The sequence below is a fragment of the Malaclemys terrapin genome, chromosome 3 (assembly GCF_027887155.1).
Source record: "Malaclemys terrapin pileata isolate rMalTer1 chromosome 3, rMalTer1.hap1, whole genome shotgun sequence".
NCBI classification, from domain to species: Eukaryota; Metazoa; Chordata; order Testudines; family Emydidae; genus Malaclemys; species Malaclemys terrapin.
The window spans coordinates 58,651,995-58,677,787 of record NC_071507.1 but is presented as its reverse complement, the minus strand read 5'-3'; the positions used below and the strand labels follow the sequence as shown (position 1 = coordinate 58,677,787).

The 25,793-nt window shown below is 43.7% G+C and overlaps 1 protein-coding gene across 2 annotated transcripts in view; it reads right to left on the bottom strand.

Moving 5' to 3' along the window:
* LRFN2 (leucine rich repeat and fibronectin type III domain containing 2) overlaps positions 1–25,793 on the bottom strand; it is a 208,616-nt gene that overhangs the window by 38,410 nt on the left and 144,413 nt on the right. For both annotated transcript variants that reach the window (XM_054021511.1, XM_054021510.1), the window contains exon 2: positions 16,300–17,692. In XM_054021511.1, the coding sequence (XP_053877486.1) occupies positions 16,300–17,672 (1,373 nt within the window). In that variant the 5' untranslated portion in view covers positions 17,673–17,692. The remainder of the gene's footprint in view (positions 1–16,299; positions 17,693–25,793) is intronic.

The following is a 25,793-nucleotide window of genomic DNA, read 5'->3' as shown; positions in this document are numbered from 1 at the left end:
ATCACTGTTAAGAGAAGAGGAATCTTTTGCTCATCCTCAGGTTATTTGCCCCAGTGGGTTTCATATACTGCTCAAATTGCTGTCTGAACCATTTCCAGGCACATTCAACATTTCCGGGGAGTCTCGGGTCTGTTAGGGGAGTTACTTGCAATCGCATGGGCTCTAGAGTAGCCATTGCAATGTTATCTTTCATGGATCTACCAGCACGCTATGTTTTCCACTCCTGAAACCATGAAGTATCTTACTGACGAGTGAACCAATGTCTTTATTGTGAACCCTTTATTGGGAATGGAAACCATGTGCAGAATAAGATAATAAAACACCCTGATGTTCTATGTAGCTGGAGACTGTGACTGCCCCACCTGGAGCTTCTTTGTTTCTGCACCAGCAGCAAGCATGTGACAGGAAACCAAGCACTGCATGAAGAGTGTACAAGAAGTGTGACATCTCTACATGTTCTGGAGGACTTTTCTAGAGCACAGGCTCCTTCCCACTTGTGGAGCTCAGTGAATGATACCACACAGATCCCTCTCCTTTACTTGGGTTAAAACATAGTATACTTTCCCCTATTGATGCTGTGTACATTCTGCAAAGCACTTGTCCTAGCCAATGAAACTACCTCCATTTTCATTTTTAGTCACTGTCACTTTCTGAGGATCTTACCCTAGCAGTGTGCTCCAAGGCCAAATCCATCCCTGCTGCAACTCTGCAACGTCAATGGAGCCATTATACCAGGGCTGAACTTGAGCTGTTGTATTTGGATTTCCAGATATGCCAGAGAATATTTCATTCCCTTCCCCCACACCTGCATGAAAATGGTTTCATTTTATTGTAAATATGTAAATGTTTCTATAGTATTATGTTATTTATTATTTGGATTACAGTAGCACCTAAATGCCCCCAAATCAGGGACTGGAGTCCCTTTGTGTAAGGTGGTTCCACGCTTACAATCTACTAACAATGTAGTAAGCCTAGTAAGACAAGAGACAACAGATGGATACAACAACTCCATGAGAACAGGAATCATCTATATTGAGCTTTAGAACCTTCCAGCACCTTCACCTATTTTTTTCTTCACCGTCTAAACTTTGGGCCACTTTTTGACTTTAGCACAATATAGAACAAATGTGTTCTTTGTCATAAAACCATTCATTGGACATTGGAGCATGCCCCCTGTAACAGTATGTTTAGCATGAATCTTTACTGCTTCAAGATTTAAGCTCCTCATATTGGGAGAAATTCTCCCCTGTGCAGAGCATTAACACAAAGCCTATGCACCAGTAAAATCTCACTTACAGCCTCAAAACAGGGCTTAAGGCATACGTTGTGCACAGGCCTTATACTGGCCCCTCAGCAGAGGGGTAATTTTCACCCACTCTGAGCAAGCACATTTTGCTCTTGAACTCAGCATTCCCCATCTCAGCTTGATTTTTTTTCGAGGGCTTTGTCCAGTCTAATTTTAAACCTTTCAAGTGATGGGATTTCATCCATTTCACTTGGGAAATGAATTGCACTGTTGTTATTATTTGTTAAGCAATGTGCTCACGGCACAAAATAAAAACAGGTTCTGTCTCCAAGAACTTATAAGTCTGACACACAAGATACACCAGGGAAGCTGTGTGTTCTGATGGATGGGGCACTGGACTCAGAGTTAACGTCTGGGTTCTGCTCCCAACTCTGCCACTCATCTGTTGTGTGACCTCTGGCTAATCACTTCCCCTCTGTTTCCATGACCAACCTTTATCTGTTTTGTCTATTTAGATTGTAAGCTCTTTGGGGGAAGGGACTGCCTCTTAATATATAATTGTCCAATGCCCAGTGCCACAGAGCCCTGATCATGGTAGGGGCCTGTAAGCATTACTGTAGTACAAATGATTAATAATAACTTGGAGCCACTAATGCAGTATATGTAGCTCTTTTGCTACAAGGCAACCTGTCTGCATTTTGTGTTTTGTTCCAAAAGCAGAATGTTAGAGCTATTTGCTGTGCTCTCTCTTTAATATTTGTTTTTACGTGGAGACTTTATATTTGTTCTTTCCGTTTTTCCTTATCTGAAATAAAAGACATCTAGACTGAAAATGGTATTTTCTATTAATTATCCTATTCTTTTAAACATCCTATTTGTATCTCAAATATCAAGATATTTTTCTACATATGCAGACTAAATTTCCATTTCCCCCCCCCCATTTTAGACATAGGTTGCACCTCAACATAAATTGAAAGAAACATCCCTTTCCTTTGGAAACTTTTATCACACTGTGGCTCAAGATTCTTCTCCCAAGGACAGTACCAAAGATGGCATTCCAAGATAAGGAATGTAAATTACAGCTTTGCATGATCCCAGCTAATTCTTAGTTATTCTTGGGGGGGGGGAAAACACATTTGTCATAATTCCGTCTCTTGGAGTCTGTTCTGATAAATGTTTGGTCACAGATGTTCGACAAGTCTCTTAGAGACAAGTGTTTCTGATTATCCCTCAAAATTATAATAAGGACATTTGGATTACTTAACTTTCTCGCTGTCCCAATGGCAGTGGAAGAAGTTTCTGATCCCATTTGTTTTCACTCTCTCATTTGTCTCCTGCCCTTGTGTCATTCCTCTCCCTTTCAGGCAGACTGATATGACACTAGGCACCCTATATGCACACCCTACACACTACTGTGGTAAATATTTGTGCACAATCTGCCTTGTGAGGTCTCAGATGAAAGCTAATAACACGCTGTTTATTAATATCATTGTAAAATGCATGTTAATGTTATATGTGAAGTTATGAATTCCCTCTGTTTGATGTTACTAGAACATGTTTAAAACAAGACAGCGTAGCCTAGTTAAAGGCAAAAAAGAGATCTGTCCTAGACAAAAGACTGTGGGTTTACCTCAATTTACATATTAGCTATAAACAAAGCTATCAAGCTAAATCAGTGACTGTTATCCTGATCCTGAACTCAAGAGACAGAGAATTAACATCTTCTGTACCCCAGAGAGACACAGGAAGCCTTCCTGACTTGAAAAACAAAGACAATGACTTTGGAGATATAAGGAACAGAGAGAGACTCCATCTTTATCCTTCACCTTAGGAGACAAACAAACCAAGCAGTTTGACCTCTGTGATGGGTGCAGGCCAGGCTAGTCAGTAAAAAGCTGGAAAGGAGACTGTGGGTGAGAGAAACCATCTTGAACAAAGACTAAAACTTGCTAGATTAAGTTTTACACTTTTAGATGTGGGTTTTCAATTTTACTTGCTTGTAACCATCGCTGCCTTTATCTCTCATTTGGTATCACTTAACACATGCTAGTTTGTTAATAAACTTGCTTTAGTTTTAATGTAAATGAATTCAGTGCTGTATTTGAAGAGAAGAGAGTATTTACCCTAGTTACATTAATAAACTGTGAGGTACAGGGCAACTTAATAGCTTCAGTGGCTGCACAGTGATAGGGGCTGCGCATGTCAGAGAAACATCTCATAGGAGTTTGGGGACTGGAGTTCACAAATTGTTACCTCCTAGGCGAGGTTTGGGCCAGGAGGGCCTTGAGGAGTTTTCCAGTGAGGAAGACAGACTGGTGTGGCAGGGAGCTGACACCCAGCCTACTCGCCAGCAAAACTTATTCTTGATAAGGCAGAGAGGTAACACAGTGGGCTCAAGCTCTGTGTATCCCCAGCAGCATGTTACAATTGACTCTGCACACTTCAGCCTTCCCCGCAGCAGCGTTATTTTTTAAAATATTCTTTGTGCAGCACCTAAAAACCCCAATTGTGATGGGGTTTATTGTTTTTAATTCATCTGTTGCTTCCCTGAGATGGAAGCTGTGCAGAACATGGGAATTATCTGTATTACTTTTTATAAATGTTATGTAGCTATATATATATATATATATGGGTTTGGTGGTTAAGGTATTGCTGGTTAAAAGGTAGCTAAATCCTGCAGGAGTCTACAAATAATGGTTATATAGCGAATTCAATTCCTTAGCTCTCAAAGGATCAATACTAGGAATCCACTGTGTGAAGAGGAGAAACTCTCTGGAGAAACGCATAAACTAGTCTGGTTGGGTTTGGTTGCCCTGCTCAGAACACCAGGGGATCTTCTGGCATGAACTCTGAACAAAGAGATATTAGAATGGATAAAAAGACTACCTTAAGGCGGCTTCAGGGAAGAGAAATGCTGGCTGGGGACTGCTGAAACATGATGCTGCAGTCAAAATGTGAGGTGAGCCACAGAGTCTCACTCTGAGAGATGTATTTCAGTGTCATATAGGAGAGTTATAAAAGAATCACCCACTTACAGGGGACTCAGTTTACAGATAACTATAGTTCAACCTCAGTGATGGAATTACAATGATGGATCATTGCAGAAGGCAAAACTAAGGCTTAGTCAGACATTTAGCAGAGCTCCTTGCATGTTTAAATATAAAATGTGAAGATCAAACACCTTGACTTTCATGGTAAGCTCTTTGGGGCAGCAGCCATCTTTTTGTTACATGTGTGGACACAGTGCTTGGCACAATGGAGCCCCAATCCCTGACTAGGGCTGATAGGTGCTATCACAATTTAAATATAATAATTGTTTAGTACAGCATGCTGAATTACTCTCAACCAGTCAAAAGTATGAGGAGAAATCGGCACATTTGGAATGCATTGACACTTGCACAGTGGTACGCCTGGGTTCTCCTCTGAGCTGTGATTCTCTGGGTTCTGTTCCCAGCTTTGTGCCACTGACTCACTGAGTTACCTTGGGCAAATCACTTACCCACCCCGTGCCTCAGTTTCCCTATCTGTAAAATAAGAATACCCACATCACAAAAGTTTAAGGTTGATTGAAAACCCATTGATTTCAATAGGCTTGGGATCAGGCCGTTAGTAAGTAGTTAACATTTGTAAAGGGTTATATCAGTGCCATGTATTTTTATATGCATATGAATGGTATGGGAGGTGGTTACCATTAAAAAGTCAGCATTTTGCAATAGTTACCACACAGAGCAGCCTATGAGACGCCATAGCTCTTTCCTATATTTAGAATAGGAAAAACTGTAGTAACTATGTAGCTGTGGGCTGGCTTATTAATATTCACAAATCCTATGTATACGTCAAAACTTTTCACTTGGACATGAAACTGTTGAATCACCTGAAGCTTAATCAAAATGGCTCATTTTAACATCAAATATGTAAAACACTATTACTATTATAGGTGTGGACAGCTCCCGGCACGTGGGTTCAGAACAGCTAAGAAGGGATATGACAGATGTTGTGGGCAAGAAGATTCATCTCCTCAATTCCTCCCCAATAAAAATGTTGAGCCTTTGATGAGCTAAATAAATAATTAGCCACAGAGCTAAAACAGAGTCACCTCAGTCTTATAACAGCCTGGAAACTAATTCTGATTTCACTTCCATCAGTGTAACACTGACTTTGGTGGAGTTGCACCTGAGTAACACTGCAGTGACTGAGATCAGAATCAAGCCCTTTGTCTTTTTGTTCAGCTCCCGAGGCAGAGCTCAAAGGGACCACTGTAATGTACTAATTCTTGATATACATCCCCAAAAGTTGTCAGACAATTGTTACACTTTAAAACAAGGGCTAGTATAGTAGGGTTTAAATATTTTGAAAACCGGAGAAATGTGCTAACAGCCCTGGAGACTGAAGTCTTCTCTATCTGCCTGCCTTTCTCATACTGGTTCTTAAACTGGTGACCATCACTGCAGCATCAGAGTCCTCCGTCCACAGACAGCTACCATGGGTAGCAGTAAGACAAGCTTCCCCTACTGTACTCTGTATGCTTAGAATTGTCTCCTCTGGGGATAAGAGAGGAGTTCAGTCCGTGGCCCATTCAGTCTTGGGCCTTGCTGCTGTGACTGTCAAGGGAACCCCCCCCAAGAGAGTTGGTTCTTGTAAAGTGGACACTTGTCATTATGAACTGGACTGAGGTCCCAACAACTCATTTCACACAAGCCACTGAACAAACACTAGATGGGAACAACTTCTTGTCACTAGCAATCTGGGGACTGCTTTGATGATGTTGAGGTGTGGGCTTTCCCTTGATTCATATATGTGCTTATTTCTTTTGGCAATATCTACCAATCACCTGTTAAACGCAGTGATTCCAGTGCTGACATAATAATGCAGCATTTGCCATCTCAGGTATTTCCCCATCTCCTTTTCTCTTCCTTTCAGATTTCTTTTCAATACTGCAGAACAAGCCAGTCTGCATCCTTTTCTAGGCATGAGACAAAACTTGTGTGGAAAGGAAAAAAAAAAAACACCCTAAGATCTAACAGATATGTCACTGTGAAGCACTGTAATGTGCCATTTATACCCCCGAAGACCTTCAGCAAACCCTCAGCACACTAAAGCGCCACTGGAAATTAGCCCAAACCAGTTTTTGAGCTACTTTGAAGCAACCTCCAGAGGTCCCCGGCGGGCTTCCTCCTATCCTGATTTATGGGGATCTCGCTTCACCTCAAGGATGAGATTCCAGGAGAAGCACATTATTATTATTTTAGAAACTTACTACCTCCGCCTGTCGAGGTGAAATGATGAATACTGTGTCTTCATCTTGTTGGCTCTAGGTTTTTAGACTATTCGTCCCTCACCAACTACTTTTGCCAGCAGTTCCTTTGTCTGATGCTTAGACGTTGGAAGTTGAATGGTTAAGGGGAGAATCCTCTGATGCAAGTAAGGGTCACACAGTGCAATGGGGTTGGTGCGCATCAACTCTGGATGGAGGGGAAAAGCGAAAAGGTCCCTCCATGCTAGCTATGGGTGCTAGAGGATAGCTTGGTGGCTAGGCACCATGGCAGGTCCTGGGGACCATGGGGACACTCTGGTGGGCTAGAAAAGGGAAGAGGTGCAGCCAATCGGTCCACAACTATACAGAGCCACTGTCCACATCCACCATGTATAAAGTGGTCTGGCCTCAAAGAAGGATTCCATCCCTCTATCACCTGTGGAACTCCTCTGTTCAAAGCCACTTGCTCATGATTTGCTTAGAAGAGAAAATAACAGCTTGACTAACGATAGCCAGTGCACCTTGCGTGTGATCTTAGGTAAACAGAGTCAGGTATGCTCAGGGCTTGGATGAGAGACCTCCATGGAGTAAGCATGTGTCACACAAAATGGTGTTAGTAATTTGGGTGCTAGCACTCTTTTCTGGGGCATTGCCACTCCCTGGTCCTGAGGGTGCTATGCTGTTGGATGGCTGAAATGCAACATCAAGTTCCTACATATTTTCGGTATTCTAAAGCACCCATCATCCTAGTCTCTAAGTGCTTGTTATTTACAATCCATCAAATGCAAGAATAGATGTATTAGTCCCATTGTGCTGTGCAAATTCTAACTCAGTTAATTATTTCCTGCCTAGCTACAAGTTTCCATAATTGCAACTGCTGAAGTTATTCTTTGCTTTTGAATTTTAAAACAATGGTGCATTGGCTTTCTGGTGCAGAGTTGCTGCTATGACCTAACAGAGATGTGGCTGGGTGTCAGTGATTGGTTTAGCGAGCTCTCTTCTCCTAGCCTGTAAAATGTTTGCAATGAAAGGAGCTGTGTAAATGTAAAGCATTACCACATTGTTAAAGTAACCCAATCCACTCCACTATTGTTTAAACAGGAGAGAGATGTGGAGCCATTTATTCATATTTTAGAGCTTAAACTGCCTGCATAAGATTAGATAGATAGATAGATAGATAGATAGATAGATAGATAGATAGAAAGAAAGAAAGAAAGAAAGAAAGAAAGAAAGAAAGAAAGAAAGAAAGAAAGAAAGAAAGAAAGAAATAAAAAGTGTTCAGGACTATATACAATACATTTTTCAGTGCTGAATTTATAAGTTAGAGTGCAATGCTACAGAAATCCATAATTTGTACTGTTGTTTATATCACCCTTTATACTGCAAAGTAAAACGGGCCTAAATCTATCATAAATGTAATGGTTATGGAGTGTTTTTAAAATGCCTGTATTTTAAGCAGGTGCATTGTGTCAGTTTCAGGATAACTGCACCTGTATTCCCCTCTCGTGGTCCACCAAGGTCACCCACTATAACTATAGACTTCCGGCTCCCAGTCATCGCCTCCCTTAGGTAGAGACCTGCATCTCTCTTCCTCCTGACTTGGGTTTTTCCAGGTGCACTATACTGACTACACTGTGATATTCCCAGAAAGCCAGACTGCTTAAACAGGTGAGCATCTGTGCTTTGCTTTCTCCCTAGACGCTAGGAACAGCGTAATTGCCCCAATTATAAGTTACCACACAACTCTTTCTAAACACATTTATTCTTAAAGTGAAAGCATTACAGAGAAAACAAATTAAAACAAGTGTTCCTAAACCCATGCTAACAGATTACCAGAGATCATCCATCAGTCTTATGGGGCCCTAGTAGGTCAAGTTCTTCTAACCCTTCCGCAAGGGTTCCCCTCCCCTACCCCACTCCACTCCACCCACTTGAACAGAAGGTCCTGTCTGTTTTCTGGATCAGAAAGAAGGCCCTGAGTCAGTTTAAACTCAGACGATTTATCCAGAAGTCCTTACTTTGTCAGTTGGTCTCTGGAGAATCTAGTCTGAACTAGTATATGCAAGCTTCCCCAGGCAGTGATACTTCTGTAGGGGCGGGGTTACAACCTGACTGATTTGCCTTAATACTCATCCACTGCTTTGATTCCTGGAGGAGCAGGCAGCCTTCCCCCATGAAGTGGAACACAATTTTAAACATAAACACATAAACCATGGAACAGTGGACCACAAAGATACTGCAGGAGGATGCAATATCTGTCACCTCTCCCCACTCTAGAGGTTACATTACAATCCCAGCCCAGAGTAATATGTAACTTAGTACATTAAGGGTTTTCAGACATATTGCAGGAAGTTGCCATATCTGTCACATCATCATTGCTTTAATCCAAAATACAACCAGCAAGCTAAATGTGGCCTGAGAAGTTCTACAGCAATACTTGCAAATACTTTCATCTTTTGTAGTAGTGGTAACAGTTAATATATTACATTATGATGGTGCCCAAAGTCTCAAATCAGAATTGCGGTCCCCATTGTGCAGGGTGTTGCACTAACATAGAAAAGAACCCTCTCTGTACTTTTATTTGCCCTCTCTCCCTCTGTTTGCTGATTGTAAGCTCTTCAGGACAGGGCCTTGTGCAATGCGGCTCTGATCTCAGCTGAGTGCACTAGATTCTACTGTAATACAAAACCACATAATGGTTCCTCCGATCTAAGTTTGCTTTAGTAATGGAGCACATTTAAATGTGCTTCATGTTGTGTGCATGCGTGTGGGGAAGGACCAGACTGCTGAACACAGAATCACACAGATTTCAAAACGTCCCCACATTCACCTGGCTCCTGCCCTTGTAATTCCCACGGGCTTTCTCTGATGTGACAATTACGAAAATCCCTGCTCACTTTTCAAATAATTAGCTGTCAGAATGGAAGCAAGCAGCGGCGCCAGCTGCTGCTACCTTAGTTCACCCCTGGCTGCCGCATGGAACACCGTCACACGTCCCACTCAGGGGCACTGAAGCCCCAAAGCAATGATTATTTCCATCCCACTTCCAGCCAGCAGGTGCCGTTCTGCTTGTTTACGGGGATATAGAGGATTTCCAGCAGAAGGCGATGCCAGTTTCACAGGAGGGAAGGAAGGAGGGGAAGTGTAGAAAGCAAAGAGAACCAGAGCTATAATTATTCTTACAGTTAAAAACGTTAATTTGGTAGGAATCGGAAAAGGAATTGTGAGCAACCCATGTGGCTCTCCTAATCTATACAGCCTGTGTTCTTGGATGCTGTATGTGTCAAAGGGGGTCTTTGCTAGTTTACCTGCTATTGGGATACTTAGGCAGCAGAGTTTCTCACAGCATTCCCTACTTTACTATTCTTATGTATATAATGCAATAGGTGAGTGTTGCACTTTGTGGACCTCAGGAAGAGCTCTGTATAAGCACAAAAGCTCTGTATAAGCTCTGTATAAGCACTTCTCTCTCTCTCTCTCTCTTACACCAATAGAAGTTGGCCCAATAAAAAAATATTACCTCACCCACCTTGTCTCTCTAACATCGTGGGACCAACATGGCCACATTGATACTGGCAGATGTGAGACAAGGGGCCAGCTCCATTGACTTCAGTGGAGTAACACCAATTTACACCAGCTGAGGACTGGGCCCAAAGTCTCTACCCTGGTAAGGTGTTGAGCAGCTTTAGAGGTGGGGGACAGAGGAAAGAAAAATAGATAGAAAAGATGTGTCTCAAGACCATTTTATTTAGTTTCTTTGGCATCCCATATTTCTCTCCTCATTTGCTCTGCTTGGTAAAGACATTCAGGTGAAAACTTAGGTCTTTGCTTCCTAAGACTTCCGCCATTCCTGCTGGCATATTCCCCACCTGACATCACAATTCCCCCTTTTGTGCCATTGTCTCAACAGCTTCAAGCTGTGGCCATAACAAGGTTGTTATGAATCCAAGCCGGGAGAACTGTGAAGGGCAGGAGACTGGGAGTCCGGATTCCTGTGTTCTGTGACTCTGCACTGATTGGCTTTGTGACTTGGGCCAAGTCCCTTAAGCTCTCTTGCCTTAGTTTACATAATTTAAATATGAGTATGACACAGATTACCTAGGGAGGTTGGTTGTAGAATCCCCATCATTGGGGGAGGGGGGGTTAAGAAAAGATTAGACAAACACCTGTCTAGGCATACTTAATACCTGTCTCAGTGCAGGGGGATGGACTAGGTGACCTCGAGAGGTCCCTGCCAGTCTTACATTTCTATTATTTCTGTGATTGACTATAATAAGCAGGTGGAACTGAAGAATTCCTAAATATGTACTGGAATCCACAGTAAAAAGTGTCTCTAACTAAGCCAGTGCTTGTAACCGCTGCTGGACAGGTGTTTTCTGTTGATTATCAAATAGCATAACAGTAGTATGATGAGTGGAAGTGGAGAAAGAAGATCCGGTTTCCTAAGGAATCTAGTGTAGTGTGGCACCCAGTGGCTCAGGAATGCAAGAGGAGTTCAGACTGCTACTTCTCAAACGCCAGAGCCACAGCATGTAACACTGGTCACTTGGTATATTTCATAAAGATCTCTTTCCTACAAGTCTGCCTATCTGCTGCATTATTTATTGCTAATGAAACGCCACGCAACAGAGATCTTGTGTCCAAATATAAACAACAAAAAACCCGCACAAAACATAAATATTAATGAATTAAAAAAAATTATCAAAAAGGAAGGAGAGAACTTCACATTATTTGCTTCCCTTATAAGATGATGCACCTCCCTCCCCATTGATTTAGTTAGGGATTGGTCCTGCTTTGAGCTGGGGGTTGGACTAGATGACCTCCTGAGGTCCCTTCCAACCCTGATATTCTATGATTCTATAATTGGTTACTGTTGTATCTTTCCATCTGCCTTTCTCTACCCACTGTCTGTTGCCATAATTCACTTTGGAGAGCAAAGTGATCCAGTAGACATTTAGTACAATGTATCCCATGCTGAAGGAGTATATCCCAAAGGGGAGGCACCTGAATAGTCCAGAGACAGAAGAAGGGAACGATGAGATAGCTATGTGATTACAGATCCATCCGCCCCCCAAACATCCCACTGCAAATGTGTCCTGGGACTGTGCATAAAGCAGCAAGTAACTCCTTGAAAGCACCTCCCCCCCACACACATCTTCCCTTCTTGTTTCTGTGCTGCTCCCTACAGTATCCAAGTGTGGGAAAAGCCCAAGTGTATATGGGCTGCAGGCACAGGCAGCAACCGGCCAGGCCAAGCTTTGTTTCCCTGCTCCTGTGGCACCAGCTGGCCATGACAACACATGGCAGCCTCATGGCTGCAACAATTAGTGGCCTCCGAACAGCATATATCTGAGTGGGGAAATGGAGAGTTGGGAAGGGGAGGGGAAGGGGGGTCTATAAGAGAAAAGGGACCAAAAAAGGAAAAACGTTAAATGGAAAAAGAAAGAAAGAGAGAGGAAGACAAAACAAAAACCAAGACCAGTGAAGCAGAACCAGAAGAGACCAGGCAAGAGAGACAGAAGGCTTTGTTCTAATCAAAATATATCAGAGTAACTCCACCAATTGACACCAACAGAACTAAGAGCAGTCAAGGTAAAAGGGAAAGACAGTGGTCACTGCATCCAGGTATGGAGTAATAAGCTAATGGTGCCCATCTGCCAATCTATCACAAGCAGGGGGCTACGACATACAACCCATGTGCCAGGATCTCTTTAAATACTACTGCACTTGCAAGGTGGCAGGTAGCTGAGTGCAAAGCCAAAGAAGAGACTTTTTGGTGTTAAGAGTTATTTACAAACGCCATTGACACAAAGGAGATTTGGCACAATGATCACAGTGATGCAGAAAGGATGGCATGTGGTATCTTACATCAGGGAAGGCACGTTGCTCTTTAAATGCCAGAGGTAATGCCCAAGGTCATCATTGCAAATTAAGACTGATCAAGTCACCTGTGTCTGTAAACACAAGCACTGTGCAATACCCTTACCCAGGTGCCAGTCCATTCTTTCAACCTTGTCCTTATTACTCCAAGGCAGTAGAACACAGCTAATGTACTGTTGACCTAGACCTAGGTTCACTGCAGCTGTGCATCAGAGGCCTGATCCTGCTTCCATTGAAATCAACAGGATTTTTGCTGTTGATTTCAATGGGAGCAGAATCAGGCCCCGGGCAGAAATTACAGGGGCACGTACAGATTGCTGGGCTGCCACTTCCATTAATCCGAATATCACCAGCACTAATTAATCAAGAGCTGAGATTCAGATTTTGATAACCTTTTGCTCCATTCAGTCAGGAGAGTTGATGGGAAACATTTCTCATTATTTCCGAGGTCTTTTAATTTCATGAGGTCATTGGAGCCCTGCTATCCCATTTGCACAGCCTGCAACGTGTGCAGAGTGACCTGAGAAGACAGCGGAGACCTACAGGCCAGAAGAAAGGCATATCGTGATCAGTGTTGTATGCAATTGTCATTGAGATCAATCAATAGTTTTCACTTACAATAGAAAGGTGGAGTCCCTCCTCTTTCTGTTCGAAAATGAATTTAATGTTCATGAAAAGGGTTGAGCGAACAACACAGCAAACTTGTCCTCAATGCATATAGCATTCACAGCAGCAGGGCCAGCGTCCTCCTTTCAAAGCCCTGCCAATGCGTGTCAACCCTGTCTATATATCTTAGGTGACTATAAAGTGCCTATCGCTGTGTTATTTAAACACTGAAATATTGTTTAGCATTTACACAACACTTTATATAGTCCAAATACTGTACAAAAAATTATTTTCTAGGCTTTACTACCATGCTTATGACTGACATATGAGTACCCATTAAAGAAGAGCTAACTAATATTAGCAAGTTAACTAGGAGAAGTAGAATGGGCCAATAGACAGGTTACTGAACTGGAGCTCAGGAGGCCTGGGTTTGGTTCTTATCTCTAGCACTGACCTGCTGTATGACCTCAAGCAAGTCACTTCACCTTGCAATGCCTCAGTTCTCCTCTCTCTAAAGTGTGGACAATGACACTTACCTTCCTTTATTAAACACTTTGAAATCTATGGACAAAAAGTGCTAGGTACAATTAATTCCTCCTCACAGTTGTCTTTGTCAGATAGAAAGCAAAGATCATTGTCTCCATTTTACAGATGGGGAAACTGAGGCACGGAGCGGCAAAGTGACTTGTCCAAAGCCACTCACCAAGTTGGCAACAGAGCCATTATTAGAATTCAGGACTTTCTGACTTCTAGCCCTCTGCTCATTCCTTCAGACCATGCTGAAGGGACCATTTCTGACATCTTCCACTCCTTCTATTCTTACCACATCACCCAGTCCCTTTCTGTCTAGCCATTAGATGGTATTTCCTGCATCATTTTTATTTTTTCTGACAGCCTTTTCTTCATAATCATCATCATGCATTAAAAGACAATCTTCGTGCACAATGTCCACCTGTTTGTACTGTTTTCACAGCTGCTGCCTTAGACCTCCAGGGAAATCAAGAACTTAAACACCAGTAGGCCTTATTTCTAGAGGTGGTCCTCAGGGAAAATTGGGACTATCATATGTTGATCCCTTCTCTTCCTAATATTCTACTGCTACTTAGTTTATTATTCCTCTTTCACTCTACCCAGCTTCACCTGGTGGTGAAACCCAAGAAGAACACCAGTTCTACAGTACGTAAGCCAGAGCAAAGCAAATAATGTCCATCTAGTAATTGATCTGATTAATTTAACATATTTTTGTTTGGAGAAAATATATGAGCAGATTGTGATTTCCTCAGATTTATTCGTTATTTGAATTTTTTCACATATTTTACTCTATGGATTTGATTTCCAGTATTCAAATTCTGAGCTGTGTCACTCAGTTGTGAGCAGCCAGATACATCACTTGGTAATGTTTCTGTTCCTTGATTGGCTGAGCATATAAGAACTTCTGGCTCAAGTACCTGCATGTGTTAATTTAAAATTCAGTTTCTACAAACATTGGCATTTGCCATTTGAAATCAAAGATGAATGCAAGAGGGACATGAGCATGAACGGAGTGAAAAGGCCAAGTGAGCACTCACCAGATATTATAGTAGCTATCAGCAGACAGGTGAGGATTCAGCCTAAAAGCAAACACCCTTTGCTTCTGGGGAGTGCCTGCTGTGACTTTATGAGTGCCCCAACTCCCACTGAAGTCAGGCCCAAAAGATAATATTCACAACCATCATCATAGACAAAAAGTGCATAGCCCCTGTGTTTTGACAAGGGATTTCCCATTAGGTACAATTTAGCCCAGTACACCTGCTATTGCTGTCTTTGCAGCCACAAGGCAGAAAGGAGTGGTTTCTAAAGCATAAACACACTACATCAATCTTACATTCTTTCTTCCCAGAGAAGAGAAAAGCAATAACACACTGCTATTTTTCTATTTTGTTAAGGCATTCCTACTACTTTTTTAACACCTAAAATTTACAGCATCTTTCCTTTTCATGTGCTTGCTTCCCCCCAATTTATTCCTGTTTTATACTGATGGAATGCCACTGAAATCAAAACTGGTGTAAAGCTGGAGTAGCACTGTTGGTTTATCAGGCCCTACATTTTTGGAGTGATGTTATGAGTCTGATTCTTCTTTCCATGAACATTGGTGTAAATTACAAAAAGCTTTAGTGACAACATCAGTGACAGAAGAGTAAAACTGGTGTAAGTGAGAGGAGAATAAAGACTCAATAGGGCTGGCTCCAGGCACCAGATGAGAAAGCACATGCCTGGGGTGGCACATTCTAAGGGGCGGCATTCCAGCTGCCCCGCCGTGGTTGTTTTTTTTTTTTTTTGCTTTGGCAGCCGGTCCGCAGCTCCAGAGTTCCTGGCCAGCTACCTGCGCTCCACCAGTCCCAGCCCAGCCCTGCAGGGGCACGGACCCCGACCCGGGGGGGGCAGGAACTAGCAATCCCTGCCACTCACCGTGCCACCCGGCTCCCCGGGATGTGCCACTCCCCGCCGCCTGCACCGACCTCCACCTCCCGCGCCGCTCTGAGCCCGGCCCAGCCGAGCCACCTTTAAAGGAGCGGCTGAGCCAGCACCTCCTACAACCCCCGGGGGCTATGCCTGCCCAGCTGGGAGAGACACCCCAAGGCCGGAGGGGGGAGCCCCTCTCACCCAGCTGCGAGGCGCTGCCCTTCACCCCCCTGCAAACCGCCTTGACCGCCCTCCACGTGATCCCTGCGGCTGCCGTTTTTTCTTTTTTTTGCTTTGGCAGTCCGGCCGCCCCCTTTTTTTTTTGCGCCCTGAGACCCAATATGGTTAAAGGTGCCAGACTGAAGAACTCAATGGATATCACTTATTACTTGGAATAGGTAGAACATGGGCTGCAGACAGACAGGACAAGCTTTCATCCACACCGCTTCCCTCCATACCAGTATTCTTCAAACCTGATCCTGGTTGAGGGTGGGAGAGTGGCAGGTGGGCACCTTTACATGTGGGAAAGGAATTTAATTTTCAAGCAGAGTAATTTTTGCCTTCTTTTCCAAGAGTACCAACAAGGGTGGCAACGGCAATGGTGATTTTTTCCCCAACATGGATGTCAATTAACTATGAAATGGTCCAGTCAGAGCCTAGATACTATAGTGATCAGTACTGTATACAGGTAGATAAACTAGATAGACAGACCTACCAAATAGTAAGGAATTTTTGTCACTGGCATATTGGATCAGATTCAAACCGGTGACATAACAATGACAGGCTACATCATCCACTAGTAACCCAGTCCTCTTCCCCTCACATGCCCACCATCTCAATTTTCAAAGGAAAAACTGGCAGTCACATTTACCTGTAAATTAGAACTTCATCATCCGAGCAGTTATATTGCAGCTGATACATTTTAACCCTGGGGGCTGACTTGCTCACCGTCCACTTGACCAAAGCTGAGGTAGTCGTCACCTCTGACACCAAGACAGTCCTTTCTGGTGGACCTTTCGTTTCCCCTCTATTGGACTTGCTGGAGCTAGTGATGTCAGAAAGCCTGGATTTGGGTGGGGCAGTTCGGCCCGTACCGTTGCTGAGGTGTGGAAGCTGCACGATCGAGAGCTCAATGGTCGCAGTCGATTCTCCAGCAGCATTGGCTGCGATGCACGTAAAAGTTCCATAATCCTTGGATGTCGTGATAACGATATCTAAAGTACCATTATCGTAGACTGCTGTCCTCGAAGAATTCCCAATGAGTCGGTCATCTGGAGCCACCCAGTGAATGACTGGGGATGGGTCCCCAATGGCTTTACACTTTAATGTGGCAGTTTGCCCTTCTAAAACCAGCAACTTGTGAGTATGCTGGGTAATGAGAGGTGGCTCACAAACAAATTCCTCTTCCCGTACATACCAAAAGTATCTTCCCTTTAGATTTGGAGGGGAAGCACAAGTTTCCATATCATCATCTCTGTCAAGCCGCCTTAACCACAGCAGCTCACAGTTACAATGCAGCGGGTTGCCTCCAAAGCTAAGAGACAGAGGTGGAGAAAATGGAGTTGCTTCTAATGGAGATGTTTGGGACCTGGCAAATATGGGATCTGGGGGGAGCTTCTGAAGTCTGTTAGAGGTTAGATCCAATCTGGCCAATTTCTGAAGATCTGCAAACGTCCCCTCTGTAATATAATCTATCAGGTTATGATCCAAGCTAATCTGGTGCAGGTTTACCATCTTCCTTATAGATTCCCAGGGGATGCCTTGGAGGTTATTGTAGGAAAGATCCAAGTCTTCCAATGTCACCAGAAAATCCTCAAAGGCTTCGTCCGAGATGCTGCTCAGCTGGTTGTTATTTATTATCAAGTGCTGAAGGTTAATTAAGCCTCTCAAAATATCCTCTCCAATGTTGGGCAGCCTATTGCTGTCCAAATGCAAAGACCGAAGGCTTTCTAGATCAGCAAAGGAGTAGGGCTGAATGTAACTGATGGTATTCCTGGACAAAGTGAGGTCAACAAGGCCAGACATGTTGGCAAAGTCCTGTCGGCTGATGTTAATAATGAAGTTACCCCCGAGTCGGAGTTCAACAGTCCTTCGGTCTATGTCTAAGGGTACAAAAAGGAGGCCCTTGGAGGGACACAGAGTCCCCAGCGACTCTGACAGGTTCTGACACACACAGTATTTGGGACAAGCATTGACCGCAACTGCCATTCCAAACACCAGGATGCTGCAGAGCAATTTTTCCATGGTAAATCACGCAGCAGTACCTGCAAGAAAGGAAGAATTACAATTGAGTCAGCAGCTTTTCCAGTCATGCCTTTTAGCTAATATCTTCCCCAAAGAATCAGCTCAAGTGCAACTTCTCCCAGTCATGTGGGAGAAGCTGGGATTGGACAATAGGGGATGGATCACTCGAAACTGCCCTGTTCTGTTCATTCCCTCTTAATCATCTGACAATGGTAACTGTCAGAAGACAGGATACTGGGCTAGATGGACTATTAATTTGACCGAGTATGGCTGTTCTTATCTTTGAGGTGTCCACTCTTCCCAACAAGGGGTGCTAATCCTATGGTTAGAGTATCAATTTCTCCCCCTATAATACACTTGTTTTTTTCCCCAGATTATGATGGTGATGTTTCAAATTGGAGTGGAATAGAAGTTATTATCCAAAATGACCATTCATATTTACAGACATAATGGTTTATGTCTGCTCATGAGTTTTGAGAACTAACTGCTCTTTAGCTATATGGTAACATAACAGGGTTTACAGTTAAATATTAGGTAGCTGGATGAGGACATAGCCTATCGTTGGGCAGTGCTCTCACTTAAAATCAGCGTGACTTCAGTGGCAATTATGCATACTTCTCTGAGGGCAGAAGGTGCCCACTAGTGATTACACATCCCTGCATAATAATGTGGAGTTAAAATTAGGGTCAAAAGTTACAATTTAGAGGATAAAAATAGCCACATATTTCCCCTTCAGTTATATGATGATTATAGTGTAATTATCTGGCCAGTCCATGGGGGAGGCTAGTTCATCCCCTCCCATGGCTAAACCCATTGGAGGCAGCTCAGGAAGAGGAAGTCTCCTTGAAAACTCACTGCATGGAGATTCCCTTCAACCTCACCATGCCATCTCACCCGAAGGTCACCCCCATGGAAAAGGCTGCAGAGCCCAGCGTAGCAGATCCCCAGGGATCTGTAGGACAACTGTGCTGGCTCTGGGCCCTGGCAAACTTCCCATTACCCTGATTTCCTTGCAGTTCAGACCCTCTGGGGTTGGGATGGCCCACTGGGTCTGAATGGAATGACGTGCATCCTGCCCACTCCCCCTTGGCCAGCCAGTCTCTAGCCTCTTCCCCTGTGCAGATTCTAGACCCACAGAATGGTCTTTGTGGGGACTTGAAGAAGGTGAGTGGTGCTGTGGAGATAGTTGAGTGCAGGAAAGGAGAGAACCACATACATAGATTCCCCTCCTCATGCAGAACTTGTTGGGGGGAAACTATCTGGACCTTGGTAATTAACATGGGCAAAGGTTACCATATAAGTAAAAACAGGATCTGAGACATCTGTGCCTTGATATTTAAAGTGCTTCTAGAGTATCTAAATTATACAGTAGCTAGAACTGTGATTTCTATTCTAAAACACATCATAGACTCACTCCGACTTTCTATGTAGACCTAATCTCTTTCTTCCTTCTCCTGTCCCCTGCCCTCTTTTCCCATTCATAGTCTAGAACCATCTTCCTTTCTATCCCTTCGGTGTGTTGATGTCAGTGCCTTCTCCCCTTCATCTTCTGTTGTCCCTGATATCTTTCTTGTATCTCCCTGCCTCATTGCTTCCATCTGTTTCTCAAATCTCATGTGCAAACATATCTTGCCATCTTGATCTGCTAGGAGCATTAATTCAAAGAACAAACAAAACACACTTAGAGATTGATTCAGAGGGCTAGATCATGCCTGGAACCACATGCCTCTGCAGGAGAGTAAAAACACTCCCAGGTCCCTGCATGGGCTATCTAACCCTTGTGTCTGGGTGCACAGGCTATATGCCTGCCTACTCCCTTCATTCCCCCTCACCCCATAGGCAGAAAGGGATAAGGAATGGACAGTCCTTCCTCCACCCCAGGCCCAGAGGCAAGGGGGAAGATGGGAGGGAACTGTTTCTCCGAGAGGTGTCCATGAACTATGAAGTCACCCAGGGTTAACTCCCAGGGAGGTGAATTTTCCACACCTGTCCCCTGCTCAGGGCTATGCCTTAAGCATAAGCCAGCCCAAAATCACTAAGGAGAGGAGTTCACCTCCATTTGACCTTCATCACCTCTACTGCATAACCTCACACCACTATTTGTGACCCTAGGGGCATGTAGCACCCCTTCCTGATCACACAGATGCCTCATGCTTTCAGTACCCTTTAGTAGCATCCTTTGAAAAGGAAACCTTATAGAATAAGAAAGAAGACATACTCGTGCTATATTGGTTCCTTTTACAGGCCCACATTTCCAAGGTGGCTTCATCTGATTTAATGAGGAGACATCTCAGAGGTTTGCTTTTGGAAAGTGATTGAAGTATTTATCTCCACCCCTGCAGCTCATCATCTTTTATACTGAGTAACATCAAGCCCTGTGTTACATTGTCTGCTTTGATGGAAGAAGTAAACAAGCTTAACCAAGGAGGGAAGGGTCCACTCTGAAACATTTACCTAGAGTAATTCTGACCCTGCATATTTGTAGGTGATAAATAAATCATCTGGGTCTAAAAATGGCTTGGAGAGATGTTACAACTTCATACGCTGCGATTTCACACAGCACCCTACAAAGAGCTGCAGTGATTAGCACTGGGATGCCATTCGCCCCTGAGGAACCATCTGACACCAGGAATGCTTTTCAATAAATGCAGCTAACTATGCATTTATATATACACTTTATCCCACAGTTGAAAAGACCATTGTCCACCTATTATATCACAATGCAAAGAAGAGATCCGGGTTGGTTAATAATCCTCTGGCATAGGAAACCAAAGTCTGTCACATCGATGAATGTTTTCCAATTCTCGCTCAGGGAAATAGCTCCTTCTCCAATTACAGTCAATCAGAATTAGGGCCCAGAGCCATTTGTTATTGTAGGGCTGCTTTCATTGTTTGTATAACATGACTCAAATCCTGACCACTTGGGTGCTAGAGCACTGGGAGGCGTTGCCAAATTAAGTACATTCTGACTATCCTGTATCTATGCAGATTTTATTCCACTCTCATCACCATGGTATCCGAATACCTGTGTTCCTCCTTAAATTGTTTCTGCAGCTTCAACTGGGTACAGATTCTTCTGCCCTAAATTGTAATACAGTGTTCATGTGCACCAAAACCAGCTGTTGTGCCCTGCCCAGAGGTGGCTGCATTTCACTAGTGGGGAAAAAATTATTCTGGTATACTCCTTAATAGAGTATGTAAATCAGTAGAGAAAGAAAGGCGCTATATAAATGTAAAGTATCCCACGTGCTCAGCTGTACACAGTAGGGAATTTTGGGGGAGGCGTGAGGGGGAGGGGGCATTGGGATTTTTTTCTTTAATGACGGGGTTGATCAGTGAAGTTGGGATATTAGCATTTATATAATATTATTTTATGGAGGGGAAAGGATTGAAGCATCAGTAATTACTGAGCTTTACAAACAAACATGACTGAGGGTTTTTTTTTTAAAAAGACTCAATTAGTGTAGTTTTGCCTTATATATTAAATAAGGAACTAATTCTTAAAAGAGGTTTGTTAAGACTTAGCAACTATGTTACTGATGCAAATCTACGGCATAGTTAGCAAAGCTCTATAAATATCCTTTATATTATCATCAATTGCTAGTTTTCTACAGACAATAGGCTTTTTGAATCTTAATTACAATTGTGCTGAGAGGCTTAAATTTGTATATTGCCCTACCAGTTGAAACAATGAACAAAAAGCAGCTTAAAAAACAATTTTGGGGAAAGATCAATACAGTTAATTAATAATAAGCCCTTCCCCAGCTTCTCTCTTCCCCTACATCTACAGTCCCCAAACATATATTTGAAAATATAAATGCACACTTAGGAGCAATGTCTCCTTTAAGTATCCCAATTACCTAACCACCTTTTTTTCCTTTCTTTTTTGGATTCTGCTAAATATCATAGCAATTTTGGGAGACAGTCGACTGAGAGCATCAGAATGAAAAGGGTTTGCAAAAACAGGGGCAGGAACAGAACTTAATTATGGAAAACAGGCATCGATACACAGAGAGGAGGCTGTGAAACAGGAGCTTCTAAATGGCAATGTAAACCCCAATGGGGAAACCATCTGTGGAAGATTTGACAGCTCATCTGCTGTGTGTCTATGTGTTTGAGAGAGAGAGAGAGAACGCAAATGCTTTTACCAGCAGAAGGATCAATAGCATCTTTAGCAGGAGTGGCATATCATGGCAGCTGTCATTCTGACTGTAGTATGCTATTTGGAAGTATTACTGTGTTAGTTATTTTCAGTAGAAAGTCCCAGCCATTGTGATATATCACCAGCACTGGTATTTTGGTACCATAGACTTCCTTGTGATGCTCTACCTTAGGGCCCATTTATGTCATTTTTACCAAATAGTACCTTACCCGTACGAATAGCCTCACAGACTTCAGTGAAGCTGCTTGGGTGAGAACAGTGAGTACTCATCAGTGATAGTGGCAGATTGGGCTCTTAGTGATGAGCTGCTAAGCTGGAGCCCAGTGCATTAGTGTTCATTCATTTGCGTGCCGGCTAATGGAGCTTAGACTGCTCTTGCAACAGAAAGCAGGGCCAGCTCCAGGCACCAGCTTAACAAGCAGGTGCTTGGGGCGGCCAAGGGAGAGGGGCGGCACCTGCGGCAATTCGGGGGCAGCAGGTCCCTCACTCCCTCTAGGAGCAAAGGACCTGTCGCTGAACTGCCGCCGCCGATCACGGCTTTTTTTTTTTTTTTTCCAATTGCCGCCGCCAATGGAGGGTTGTTTTTTTTTGCTTGGGGCAGCAGAAATGCTGGAGCCGGCCCTGACAGCAAGGCCCAGCAACAAGCTTGTAGGGTTTCAGGACACGTGCATTTGCTTCCTGCTGAGCCCTAGGACTCCATGGTATATGCAAGCTTTTTTATTCAGGCTCTGTATGAGGCTAGAAAGTTAGTTAAGGTATGGATGAGGCTCCTCAAGAAGAGAACGTTGTGGGGTTCCCAGCGTAGTTCCCTCCCCCACCCCTTAGACTTTTCCTGCAGGAGGAATGGAGACTACCAGCCCATCGTTTGGATGAAAATTCAAAAATATGAACGGTATCTAAAGCTTACTGAAGATCTCCCAAGATCTAGGCTCTCTCGTGATGCCCTGGATACTTCCTGGTTTCAGACAGAATGGGTATAACAGTGAGAACTCCCTTCTTCATGAGATATGGTGATTCCACTTCTGGTAGCAAATGGGCTTGGGTAAACTAAGAACCACCCCAAATCAGGAGCAGCAGAAGGCCCCCAAAAGTGGGAGGGCCACAGGTGCCCCTTCCCCTTAAGACCCTGCCCCCCCCTCCCGGTCCTCTCAGCCCCCCTGCTCACTCGCCCTTATGGCCAGTAAAAAGGGGAGGCATGGCCCCCTTGTCACCCATTCTGGCGCCCCTGCGGCAAACTTTAAAACCTACATTGACCTCCCACACTATATATAGATTTGAGGATTCCACTTCCAGTAAGATTAGATTGATTCAATCAATCTAATCTTACTGGAAGTGGAATCCCAAAATCTGTATATATTGGAGGTGTCCGTTTAGGCTTTGGGCAAAATTTGGCCTGGTTCTTATTTTACTCAAGCCTGTTTGCTTATTCAAAAGGTGCAGACCCCAAATCTCCTATGACCCCCAGCTCCACTCACATCCAGCAGCAACCATTTCACAGAATGTTGATGGGATCCTGGTGATATCTCCCTCCACTGATTTACATGTAATAGATATCTATCAGCCAGCCAAAAGGCAGCCTGACCTGCAAGTCTGTAAATCTGGCAAAGTTCCTGTCTCAGCATAGGATGAAAAAAAGCCTCTTTAGTACTCTTATGACATGGCTCAGTATGAATTAATGTGAGCACAAGGCATATAAACCTTGGTGTTTTGTATTCAAAATTCCCTTATAAAGACAACTCTTGAGATTTGGCACCTCATTTTAGGACTGTCTCCAAGGCACTTGTTACTTCTATATTCATTGAGTTTTGCATAGAAATTCCAATCACCTTTGCGTACAGTGGCACCAGTTCATTACAAGGTAGCGGTCTATTCATAGCTGTGGCTGTTGTATACATGTAAAAAGAGAGATGGAGGGAGAGCAAGTTCCAGTCTGCTACTTGCTAGTACTGTGGGACCCAAGGGTTAAGGAGTCTAAGGGCAAGATTGGGCCTAGCTCTTTGCAGTGACTGGGCTAGGAGGAATGGGGGGGATGCAAGGAACCACCCCTTCACCCTCTTTCAGCTCTGCACATGGGCAGGTGTCATCTCTGTCTTTGTGATATGGGGATGTGATTTTCAATATAGCTTGGTATTGGCTTAACTCAGTGTGACCAAAAGCACCCCTGTATCCACAGCCGATCACCATGGGCATAATCTTTGTACAAAATATGCCATGTGAGGTATCATTTGAAAACAAATAACTCGCTGGTCAATAATATCATGATGAAATGTATGTAGCACCATTTTGTTAGGACATCCCCCTATGTGATGTTATTAGCACATGTTCAAAACCACACAGCCCTGCCTAGGGAAAAGTTATTAAAACAGGTCTGTCCTAAACAAAGGAATGTGTGTTTACCTCAATTTAAATGTAAGTTGTAAACAGGGTCCTCAGACAGCGAGAGGGGAAGACAGGAGACAAGGAAAAGCTGCATTTCAGAAAACAGAGGTGAGAAGAAACAAACTCTTTCACCACCAGACACCATGCTGCCTTCTCTACTGTCTGAGGGTACGTCCAGACTACCCGCCATATGGGCGGGTAGCGATCGATTTATCGGGGATTGGTATATTATTGATATATTATTGATCCCTGAACGCGCTCCCCGTCGACTCCGGAACTCCACCGGAGCGATCGGTGGTAGCAGAGTCAACGGAGGAGACGCGGCCGTCGATCCTGCGCCATGAGGACCCAAGCTAAATCGATCTAAGATACTTCGACTTCAGCTACGCTATTCACGTAGCTGAAGTTGCGTATCTTAGATCGACCCCCCCCCCTCCACTGTAGACCAGTCCCTGATGAATTTTAACTATGGATAACCCTCAGGAAAATGCATGTCGAAGGGTGACAACTATAAAAGTGAGGGGGAAAACATGCCAAGTTCTGTCAGCCTATGGACTTCGGGAGCAGATCCCGATCTGAAATTTGGTCAGCAATGTTACTGGAAATCTGTGGTAAGAATGTCACCTTGAACCAAGTCTAGTTTTTTTAAAGTTTAGAAAGTGTTTTCTTTTTATTTCTCTTGTAACCATTTCTGACTTTAAAGCCTTATATCTGCACCTAAAATCTCTCTTTGTAGTCAAATAAACTTGTTTTATTCTTTAATTTAAACTAATCCAGTATTGTGAATTGTTTGAGTAACTACATTTAAGGTAGCTTACTGTCGTATATTGATCCCCTTAGAGAAGCAACAGACCTAATAGGTCTGTACTGGCCAGGAGGGGTCTGGATAGTGCAGAACATGTTTTTTGAGGGGGAAGACTGGGAGTGTGCTGGGGGAGTGTGCAGGTAGTAACCAAGGCTGCTGGAAGCCAGAGCGTGACCGGTGTTTGCTGACAGGCTGCTGGGGTCAGAGCTGCTGGACCAAACCTGTGGCTATACACAGATGCTTAGGGTGAGACCTGCATGCTGTTTGCAAGGAGCCTAGAGTGGGAACTCCAGCAGCAAAGCAAGGTGAGGCAGCGCAGGTTGTAGGGCAGGAGTGACATAGCTCCTCGCTGGTCTGGATTGCACTTTGGAATATCATACTCTGCTTCCAATGACTTCAAGGAAGCATAGTTAGGCCAATGCTGAACCCTTTAGAAAATTCCACCCCACAATGCAAGGCCTGAGAGAATCTGGCACTGGCAGTGGTGTGAGGAACACCATATGATGCAGGACAGGTGGGACTCTGTCTAAAGGTGTAGAGTAGTGGTTCTCAAACTTTTGTATTGGTGACCCCTTCCACACAGCAAACCTATGAGTGTGAAATCCCCCTTAATAAATTAAAAACACTTTTTTATATTTAACACTATTATAAATGCTGGAGGTGAAGCGGGGTTTGGGGGTGGAGGCTGACCCCCCATCTCATAAACTTGCAACAGCCCGAGGGGTTATGACCTCCAGTTTGAGAACCTGTGGTGTAGAGGATGCTGCCACTTGCT